Genomic DNA, 11,978 nt, shown 5'->3' with positions numbered 1-11,978 from the left:
AGTTTCCTTATATCTTTTGATAAATGAACTCAATTCTTTACTCTTTGATTGACTTGTAACTGAACTCTTAGGGAATACTTAGTTCCCTTATAACTTTTGAGAATTCAACTCAACTTATTACACTTTACTCAACTTGTATCTTGAGCCTTAAAACAAAGTTAAAAAGCTTGTTTAAGACTCTTTGAAAACTCTAAGAACTCTCTTTGACTTGCTTTTTAACTTTTAGACTTGGCTCTCAACTTCTTTTGACTTTGATCTTAACTTTCCTTGAATTGGATTATGAATTCAAGGTTCATGACCTCATGTTTATTGATGATTTCATGATGTTTAGATGTACCTTAGAGTGATGGAATCAACTAAGAAATGTGGGTACATCACTTCGGAACTAGTACGAAAATATGGGGTATGAATGGGATCTCCAGGCCTCCTTGGCGCTCTAAGAGGTGCGAAGCACCAGAGCCTGATGGATAGAATCTATCCTGAGGGGATCTAGCTAGTGTGGAACGCCAAGGCCTGTCATATAGAGCCTAACTTGAAGGGCTCTGGCAGACGCAGCGCCCCAGAGCTTGTCAGACGGGAGTTTTGACTTTTCTTCTACGTTTTTCATCTCTAAACCTCCTAAACTCGTATGGATCCTTCCCTAAACACTAAGGATTACTAATAACCTCAATACCCAACATTTTAACTCGAGAAAAAACATGAATCAAATCAACTAAAGGCATACTACAACTCAACCAACAAGAATTCAACTATTGTTCTTCAAGAACTTCAATGTTTATCATTCAAACTACTCAAAATTCACTGAATTAAACAAGTTGGCGTGTGGCTGAACTAACCCAACACATAAACATATCAGATACCTTAATAGGAATTACCCCAAAGAATTCCACTTAAAGATCTTGGCGTTCTTGGTGAATTTTTTATCTTTTCTCCCTTTTTCCTTCTTCTCATTTCTTTTCTCCAAGCCCAAGCATAAATAGACTTTCTATTCTGAATTAAAACTTATTTTAACCCCAAATAAACCCTTAAAATGAATTAGGAAATAGATGGGTGAAAAGACAAGTTTGCCCTTGCTAAAGGCATTTCCAACCATATAAAGAACTGATTCTAACTCATCCTGAGCTAGAAGTTATGGAGGTTTGAAAATGACCTAAAAATCACTTTTTGAACTTAGGAAATTTTCCAGATTTTCCTTTTCTTTCCTAAAGAGATAAATTTTAGTTTCTTGGTTTATTCTTGGATATTAAGAGTTATGACATGTTACAATATCTCTCCCTTGGAAATATCCGTCCTTGAATGAGATATCTTTCACCATGCTTAGAATAGTAACATCAAGTTCATCACTAAACAATCCAAAAGAAAATAAGAATCATGCTTACTCATAGTTCATAAAGTACTAAGAAGAGAATTAGTACCTTGATCTGCATTCTCTCTGGATTCAAGGAGATGGGGATATCTCTTATTCATATCCTCTTCAGCTTCCCAAGTCGCTTCTTCAACAAATTGGTTCCTCCAAGGAACCTTGATTGGCGCAACCTCTTTTGTTCTCAACTTGTGAAGTTGTCCATCTAAAATCTGAACTGGAATATCTTCATAGGAAAGTTATACTTAATCCCAACACTCTTAGTCAGTACAATCAATGAAGGATCACCTATGCACTTCTTCAACATGGAGATATGAAATATCGGATAAACTGATGTTAACTCTTGTGGAAACTCCAAATGATAAGCTACATTGCCAATTCTCTTGGATATTCTATAAGTTCCAATATATAGGGGACTAAGTTTCCCCTTCTTACCAAATCTCATCACACCCTTAAACTTTTAGATACACTAGTCATCCACTTCAAACTCCAATGGCCTTCTCCTCACAATTGTGTAGGACTTCTGATGACTCTGTGTTGTCTTTAATCTCTCTTGAATCACTTTCAACTTCTGCATGACTTGGTGAACTAGATCTGGTCCTATCAATCATGTTTTACCAACCTCGAACCACCCAATAGGAGATCTGCATCTTCTCCCATAAAGATCTTCATATGGATCCATTTGGATGCTCGAATGGTAGTTATTGTTGTAAGCAAACTCAATGAGAGTTAGGTGATCATCCCAACTCCCCTTCAAAACAATCACGCAAGCCCTCAACATATCTTCTAAGTTCTGGATGGTACGCTCTACTTGTCCATCTATCTGAGGATGAAAACCAGTGCTTAAGTTCAACTTTGAACCTAAACTTTTCTTGAAAGACTTCCAGAAATGAGAAGTAAATTGTGTACCTCTATCTGAAATAATCAACCCTGGGACTCCATGAAGTCTTACCACTTCTTTAATGTACAACTTTGCATAATCTTCCGCCGAATAAGTGGTTTTTACCGGCAAGAGGTGGGCTGATTTTTTCATTCTATCGACAATCACCTAAATTGATTCATATTGTCTGCGAGACCTTGGAAAGCATGTGATGAAGTCCATATTAATCATCTCCACTTCCATTCCATAAGATCTATATTCTGAGCCAACCATCCAGGCCTTTGGTGTTCCACTTTCACTTGATCGCAGTTAGGGCACTTAAAAACAAACTCAGCAATGTTTTTCTTCATACCTTCCCACCAATATACCTCTCTCAAATTGCAGTACATCTTGGTGGAACCTAGATGATGGAATATCTAAAGCTATGAGCCTATTCCATGATCCACTCTTGGAGCCCATCCACCCTAGGTACACACCATCTACCTTGGTACTTCAGCACACCATCTTCCCCTTGTTCAAAAGTCATTACTCTTTGCTTATGAACATTTGCCTTCAAATAAAGAAAAATGAGGTCTTGTTCTTGCCTTTCTATCACCTCTGGCACTAGAGATGATTCAGCCCCATCAATCACCACTATTCCTCCTTCTGTGGAATCCATAAGTCAGACTCTCAAGCGTGCAAGTCTGTGCACATGTTTGGCTAAATCCCTCTTTTCTTCCTCAACATAGGCAATACTCCCTATGGATAACCTGTTTAAAGCATCAGCAACCATATTAGCCTTACATGCGTGGTAAATAATACTCATGTCATAATCCTTGAGTAGTTCTAACCACCTCCTTTATCATAAATTTAGCTCTTTCTGGGTGAACACATATTGTAGGATCTTGTGGTCAGTGAATATATCCCACATGAATGTCGTACAAGTAATGATGCCATATCTTCAAGGCGAAAACTACAACAGCCAACTCTAAGTCATGGGTTGGGTAATTCTTCTCATGAACTTTCAACTGTATGGAGGATATGTTATAACATTTCCATTCTGCATTAATAAGCATCCCAAACCAATTCTTGATGCATCACAGTATATTACAAAACATTGAGTACCCTCTTGTAAGGTCAAAATCAGAGCAGAAGTCAACCTCTTCTTCAACTTTTGAAAATTTTTCTCAAAAATTTTTGGACCATTGAAACTTAACTATGTTCTGAGTCAACTTTATCAAGGGAGATGAGATAGATGAAAACCCCTCCACAGAGCTTCTATAGTAGCCAGCCAAACCCAAGAAACTCCTAATATCGGTAAGAGACGTGTGTCTAGGAAAACTCTAAATTGCTTCTATTTTTGTATCAACTCTAATCCCATCACCGGAAACTATGTGGCCCAAAAATGCCACAGGCTTAAGCCAAAACTCACACTTGGAGAACTTGGCATGCAACTCCTTTTGTCTCAAAGTCTGAATTACTATTCTGAAGTGAATAGGATGATATTCTTCATTCTTAAATATATTAGTATGTCATCAATGAAGACAATAACAAACATATCTAAATAAGGCTTGAAGACTCTGTTCATAAGATCAATGAATGTTGTTGGTGCAATTGTCGACCTAAAGGACATAACAAAAGCTCATAAAGCCCATATCTTGTTCTAAAAGGTTGTCTTTGGAATTCCACATTCTCTAACTCTTAGCTGATGGTAGCCAGATCTGAGACCAATTTTTGAGAAACAGGTGGCACCCTGAAGTTGGTCGAAAAGATCTTCTATCCTTGGAAGGGGATACTTATTCTTGATAGTAACCTTATTCAATTGGTAGTAGTCTATACACATCCTAAGAGATCCATCTTTATTCCTTAAAAACAAGATCGGAGCGCCCCAAGGTGAGACACTTGGTCGAATAAAACCTTTATCTAACAAAACATTCAGCTACTGGTGCCATTGTATATGGCAGAATAGAGATAGAACGAGTATCTGGAATGATATCTATGCCCAAGTCTATTTCTCTCTCATGAGGGACTCCGAGTAGATCATCATGAAAAACTTTTGGATACTCTTTTACTATAGGAACTGACTAAAGGGAAGGTACCTCAGCACGTGAGTCATTAACTCGGACTAAGTGATAGATATATCCCTTTGAAACTAACTTTCTCTCCTTAAGGCACGAAATGAAACTACCCTTAGGCACTACTGAACTACTACTCCACTGTATAACTGGATCATTAGGAATTTGATAATTGACCACTCGAGTTCTACAGTCTATTGATGCATAACATGCATAAAGTCAGTCCATACCTAGAATGACATCAAAATCTACAATGTCTAACTCTACTATATCAGCTATGGTGTTCTTGTGATTTATAGAAATAGGACAATCACGATAGAATCTTTCTGCTAGATGCGAAACACAAAAAGGTTCACAAAGTTTCTCGGGAAGAATCTCAAACTGGTTTGCAACATAAGGAGTCACATAATATAAACTTGGTCCTGGGTCTAACAAAGCATAAACATCAAAATTAAAGACTTTGATCATGCCCGTGACAACATCTAGTGAGTTCTCTTGCTCTTGGCGGCTAGTGATTGCATAGAGGCGGTTTGCCCCTCCGCCAGTACCATAAGTGGACCTTCTAGGTGCTGCCCTGTCTGGTGGATCAAATGATGAAGATTGGGCTCTGTTGCCCGGATTTCCACCCTGCCTGTTCTTAGGAGAAACTAAAGATTGGGCTCTGTTGCCCGGATTTCCACCCTGCCTGTTCTTAGGACACTCTCTCATGAAGTGGCTCTCTTGACCACACTTAAAGCAACCTGTCTGGACATCACGGCATTTACCTGGGGGGGTTCTACCACACTTAGCACATGCAGGAGCCCAACTATCTCCTTGTGTCATGCTTCCTTGAGACTATGTTGGCCTAGCTCTGTAGTTCAGCGAATTCTGGTTATGATGCTAACCTCTGTTTCTAGGTGCAGGAGCAACTATCAAATGATGGTACAGGCCCCTTTTGTTTCTGGAACAGTGGTCGATTTGAACCACCCTTATGATGTCCACACTCATTCCCAGTCTTATCCATCAATCGGTATATGTCTATGCCAGCGATCAGCATTGCAGCTCTGCCATCTTTTCTTGATGCACAACCCAAGCCAGCGACAAACAAGCTCATCCGGCTCCTCATATCTTTGACCATCTCCGGGGCATAGCGAGATAGTTGGGTGAATTTTAACCCATACTCATGAACACTCAAAGAGTCCTATTTCAGAGTAAGGAACCCTCGCATCTTTGCCTCTTTCAGTTCTGAGGGTAAGAAACTCCACAAGAAAGCCTCTTTGAAACAAGCCCAATTGAGATTTGGTGCATTCTCATCTCTGTCTTCCTTCCACTGGTCGAACCAAGTCCTATCCACATTCTTCTGTTGGTATGAATCTAGCTCGACTCTCTCAACACCAATAAAATGCATCACATCGAATATTCTCTTTAACTCTTCCACAAAGTTTTTTTGGATCCTCAGTAGTGCTCGAACCGGTGAAACTGGGAGGATTCATTATTAGGAATTCACGAGTCCTCGAGGTGTCAGTATCCTCTTGTTGAGATCCTCTCTGTTGCCCGACTTGGTTAGTTACTAATTGGATTACATCCGGATAGCCTCACAGAACTCGGCATTGGTGATTTCTCCTTGAGGTTTCACATTTTGTGCATTAGGTACGCCTGGTTCATCAACATTCTTTTTGCCTGGATGACCTCTTTCTGCTCTTCGTGGAGCATGATGATCTGAAACACACGCAAGCACAAATTAAAGGGAAACTTTTTAGATATAAACTCTAACGCATGAAAAGGAACATGAAAGAAGTGAGGAATTCTTAAATGTTGTAGACTCATAATCATAGATGTGGCACGCTTCACACCGATGACTAAGAATCTACAAAAACGACTTCATAGACTCCTTAGGACTCTTGAACTTTGTGCTCTAATACCATGTTTTTTACACCCCAAGCCTACATCCTGGACGTGGCCGGCACCCAATGACCATTGCTGGTCTTGAGCGAACCCTTGCCCTTACTTACTTAACTAAGCTGAAGACTCAACTCAATCATGAAACAACAAACATTCCTAAAGGAATTACTTAGAGTAAAACACCTTGGCAAAAATGGCACTTAATTCTCATAATAAAATAACTGAAATAAAAGAGACTCAACTGAACTAATTGACTATTTGTCTGTGAAGCCTCTAAAAATACTATGATGAATGTTGGGACAAACTCCACAACATTCTAAAACAGAAAAGACCGAAAAGCAAAAACAAAGATCCCCCAAAATGAAAGGAGGCTCACCACTAACTCTGAGTGCTCAAAATGGATCAATGAGGCGCTGGATGCTGATCTTGGTTGCTCGCATCTGCATCATAAGACCATGCAGGTCAACTGGCATTAGTACATTTAATGTATAAGCATGCGATTTGGAATGCTAAACAACAACTTAAGCTTGATAAGAACAGGATGAACTTACTTTGGCTCTGCTCAACTCATCAATACTCATCTGTAAAAGCAACTTAGTCTATTAAAGGAAATGCAATAAGAAACTCAACTTTACTTATATATGAAAGTAATATAGATCTCTAGGAGATTTTCTAACCGACAACCACTACAATGAGCCTAAGTGGTTATACATCGTCTTTCCCACGCTGCCAAAATTGTCATATACTTTGTTGTTGCATAGAACTCCTTAACTTAGTGGATCCACTAGCTTAACTTACATGATCATCTAAAAAGTATGACCTGTTAATACCCATGATGGCTACATGGTTTACATGAAGACTTGAGTTAATATGAACTTTCATCCCCACATCAGTGCTCAATACTACTCCCAAAATATATTTTAGATCATACATTTAAAATAACTTCCTTTCTTAGGATTGAGATAATTTTCTCAATACTTTAGTTTCAAAAAGCTCTCTTGGAATCAATATTCTCTTTTCTTGTTCAAAACTCTTCAATCTTAGTTCCCTCTTAACTTAAATTTGAAAAAATTTATAAACTTTCTAGGGAATACTTAGTTCCCTTATATATTTTGAGAAATGAACTCAAAACTTTACTTTTTGCTTGACTTGTAACTTTAACTCTTAGCGAATGTGTAGTTTCCATATAATTTTTGAGAATTTAACTCAACTCGTTAATCTTTACTCAACTTGTAGCTTGATCCTTAAAACCAAGTTAAAATGTTTGTTTAAGACTCTTTAAAAACTTTAAGAACTCTCTTTGGCTTGGTTTTTAACTTAGACTTAACTCTCAAATTCTTTGACTTTGATCTTAACTTTCGTTGAATTGGATTATGGATTCAAGGTTCATGATATTATGTTTATGGATGATTTCATGATGTTTAGATTTACTGTAGAGTGTTGGAATAAACTAAGAAATGTGGGTACATCACTTAAGAACTAGTACAAAAATATGGAAAAGAAATAGGGTCTCCACGCGTCCTTGGCGCTCTAAGAGGCGCGGAGCGCCAGAGCCTGACAGACAGAATCTGCCTGAAGGGCTCTGGCTGGAGGGTGCGTTAGGTCCTATCGCACATAGCCTGTCTTGGGGGACTCTGGCAAGCGCGGCGCCCCAGGGTTTGTCAAATGGGAGTTTCAACTTTTCTTCTTAATTTTTCATCTCTAAACCTGCTAAATTCCCATGGATCCTTCCCTAAACACTTAGGATTACTAATAACCTCAATACCCAATAGATTATACTTGAGAAACAACCCAAAAGCAGGAATCAAATCAACTAAAGGCATACTACAACTCAACCAACAAGAATTCAACCATTGTTCTTCTAGAACTACCATGCTCATCATTCAAACTACTCAAAATTTACTGAATTAAACAAGTTAGTGTGTGGGTGAACTAACACAACGCAGAAAGATCTCAGATACCTTGATAGATATCACGCCGACGAATTTCACTCGGAGATCTTGGCGTTCTTGGTGAACTTTTTATCTTTTCTCCTTTTTTCCTTCTTCTCTTTTTTCTTCTCCAAGACCTAAGCTAAATAACCTTTCTATTCTGATTCTAACTTATTTTAACCCCAAATAAACCCTTAAAATGAATTAGGAAATAGATGGGTGAAAAGACAAGTTTGCCCTTACTAAAATCCAAAACTGGATTTTCCTTACTTCAACAAACCAACATCCAAAAGGCATATCTCCCTCATAAGATATCTAAATTGTGAAAACACGGTGCCGTTGTAAAGATCTTTCTAAGGTTTCCCAACCATATAAAGAACTGACTCTTACTCATCCTAATCTAGAAGTTATGACCATTTGAAAATGACCAAAAATCATTTTTTTTTAACTTACGAAATTTTCCAGATTTTCCTTTTTCTTTCCTAAAGTGATAAATTTTAGTTTCTTAGCTTATTCTTGGCTATTACGAGTTACGATATGTTACAATTTAGAGGGACTATTAAAATGTTTTAATTTATTTTAACTTGAGACTTTGTATATGGTTCCAACATGTTGTTCTAATTAATTAGTTTTGTTCATTTTTATTCAATTCTAAGTCAAATTCAAATTATATTTATGATATTCAATATTTATTTTTTTGGTAATGCATTTGGTTTATAAGACATTGATTGAGGGTAAGACGGTGAACTCAGGTTTCACCGCACCAAGTGGGTAAGACATCAAGTTAAAGCATCGGTGTACTATGATTATAAGAAGTTGGGTCCACGTCCCATTGATTTATGACCAAAGGTGTCTTTATATGCGTAATACATTGGGTTTAATTCCCAATGTACTATAGTGATGATATGATATGACTAACATAAATTTATATACTTTTGACTGAAAGTCATGAAATATGCCAATTAATTTGCTACATTCTTTAATGTGAATGTGGTAGCAGTGCATAATATGTCTGAAAAAATGACAAGCGATTGAATGTATGAATATGAGTGTGGTAAAACGTTAATGATCATCATTGTGGTAACGAAAAGGAAGAATATTATGAGTTCTTAAGATGGTTCTTCAAATGTGAAGGTAATTTTGTCCATTAAAGTTGTATGAAAGGTTATTGGATATATTGTTTCTTAAGATACATTGGGAACATTGTTGTTGGTGCAACCCAAATTTGAAAAGTTTTGTAAATCCTCCATCAAATAAAAGAATACAAAGTAATAATATATTTGGTACATTTGATCTCTTAAATTGATGTTAAGGTGAATCACATAAATTTGATAAATGTGAAAGTATGGCAATGAGTTTCTAATAAAAACTTATGGTGCATGTTCAAATGGTTATGATCCATTTCTTAAAGAAAATGTGCCTTGTCTTCTTATGGATAAGAACATGTCTATGAATTGTTGGATAAATATCAAATATCACCTCTACGGGAGGTTTGAGATATTGAAAAGAAATATTTTGACATAAATGGTCATTTACTCATATACTTTAATTACTACACAAATATTGTGATATGTTAAATTATGAACTATTGGAGGACAAAAGAGAAATAGTTCTTTTCAAATAGTGGCTATGACCAAACAAATTTGTCACTAGTTGTCAAGAAATAAGTCTTGCATGTGATAATTTTAACCGTGACAATAATAATGATTTTCTCCTCGAAGGAAATGATCACCATAAGAATGGGGTTGTGAAATTTGTGGTGGTACACAAAATTAGTTGAGAGTTCTGAAAGGGATAATTTGTAATTATTCGGAGGAATAAAATTATTTATAATATTGAGGTTTTTGTGACCCTCAAGAGAAACTTTTTAAGTTTCAAAAGAATTGAAAAGAAAAATATTATATTGAGAGTACAAATTATGGGAAGATTTGACATCTATAAATACTACAACAAAAGCGGGTTATAAATATTTATGTATAAGATTACCAATTTTTCCCTCTTGTTTGTTGTATACAAATATAGGCATGATGATGTAATCACAAGCAAAAGTAAACTAAAAGTTTACTAGAATAAATATCAGTTGGCATAATCGGTAGGTCATTCCGATTCAAATGTGATGCAAAGAAATTGAGAACTCACGTGGCTATATTCAAGAATTCTCTTTTTTAGCTTGTTTTCATGATAAAATGATCATTGTACCAGCAAATGTTGGATGTATCCCCTGAAATTATTTGGAACATATAAAAAGGTGAATATGGGTATGTTCACCTGCCGTGTGGACCGTTTACTATTATGATTTAATAGATGCATCTATGGTATGGTCACATGTGCATTTGTATCAACTTACAAATTGGTTTTTGTAAGGTTGTTTGCTCGAATTACTGAATTAAGAGCACAGTTTCAAACTATAAATTCATGTTCATAATGCCGGTTGGCTTAGCAGAAATTTTATGCCTCCAATTTTAGCTAGACCATTAAATTATGAGAACATATCTCTCAAATAAAATTTGGTATTACATGTTTATTTAACATGTATGCATCAAGTCAACAAGGTTCTCAAAACACATTTGGTTCAAACTCAGGAATCAAATAATTTCCATCTAAAAAATTGATGTGTGCACATATGATTTTATTACTCAACCATGCACAAAGATGAAACCCCAAATGAGGTTGAGGGTGAACGTTAGATTTCCTAACATTAGGGGGAGATATGTGTAGAAGCTGAAAAATATGTGTGGGGTGAATTATCTAGATTCTCATTTAAAAAATGTGAACTTGAAGTTCAAGATATAATTCATTTGCAAAATGTTGCAAGTAATTTATCAGATGTATTTGATGATCAAATAATTTTAATTAGGCATAATACATAAATGTGTCATTTGACTTTGCCTCATTCCACATTTATATCTTTCAACTTTGGATATGAACAAGTGGACACTTAAACTTGCATAAACTTTAACAAGTAGACATATGAGTCCTACGTGGCACAATACACGTAGGACACCACGTACGATAAAAAATGACATATAGGATGTCATGTAGGACATATGTGTCTATTTGTTCAACTTTATACAAGTTTAAGTGTCTTCTTGTGCACACCCAAAGTATAAGGGCATAAATGTGATTTGAAGCCAATTTAAAGGGCATATTTATGTATTATGCCTTTTAATTAAGCTGCAAATGCTCCAATATTTCTTGATGGACAAAGTCTATGGTGCGCCAGAAGTGTGATAGACCAATTGATTCCAAATAAAACTCCTTGAGGATGGAGAGGAGCAAATTATCAAAATGGTCATTGATAATAAGGTAAGTGCCTTGAAAGAGCACTATGACATAACATTTCATAAAACCTTGGCAAAGGTTCAGGTAGCTAAAAGTGATGAAAAATGAAGAGATCTCAATAAGTTATATCGTATTGAAATTGATATCAAAATGAACGTCGATGGTATCTTGAATTTTTTACCAAACTAAATCATTATATAAAGTAATTTACCAAAATAATATGTTTTTTAAAAATTTTACAAAACTATTATATATGTATTTCACAGTAACGTTTTATGGTATATTTCATTTTTAAAACCTGACGACATTAGGTTGATATACGTTACTGTGAGTAACATTTTACTCCTAAAACATTACTGTGAATAACGTTTTAGGTATAAAACGTTACTTTGAATAATGTTTTAGGATTAAAACATTACTAGAATTAACGCTTTAGTAGTAAAACGTTACCGTGAGTAACGTATATCAACCTAACGCCGTCAGCTTTTAAAAAATGAAATATATCCTAAAACGTTACTGTGAAATACGTTTATAGTAGTTTTGTGAAATTTTTAAAAAATGTATTATTTTGATAAATTGCTTTATAT

At 35.9% G+C, this 11,978-nt stretch overlaps 1 protein-coding gene across 1 annotated transcript; it reads right to left on the bottom strand.

The window, feature by feature from the left end:
* Positions 1 to 2,904: 2,904 nt before the first annotated feature.
* Positions 2,905 to 5,119, bottom strand: LOC107027566. The gene is made up of 2 exons (XM_015228700.1): positions 4,680 to 5,119; positions 2,905 to 2,992 (listed from the first exon to the last, which is right to left on the bottom strand). Exons 1-2 carry the CDS (start codon positions 5,117 to 5,119, stop codon positions 2,905 to 2,907), a joined length of 528 nt encoding a protein of 175 aa, XP_015084186.1.
* Positions 5,120 to 11,978: the final 6,859 nt, after the last annotated feature.

Source organism: Solanum pennellii, chromosome 8 (genome assembly GCF_001406875.1).
Source record: "Solanum pennellii chromosome 8, SPENNV200".
NCBI classification, from domain to species: Eukaryota; Viridiplantae; Streptophyta; class Magnoliopsida; order Solanales; family Solanaceae; genus Solanum; species Solanum pennellii.
The sequence above is the reverse complement of the archived record's forward strand: the minus strand, read 5'-3'. Positions and strand labels throughout refer to the sequence as shown.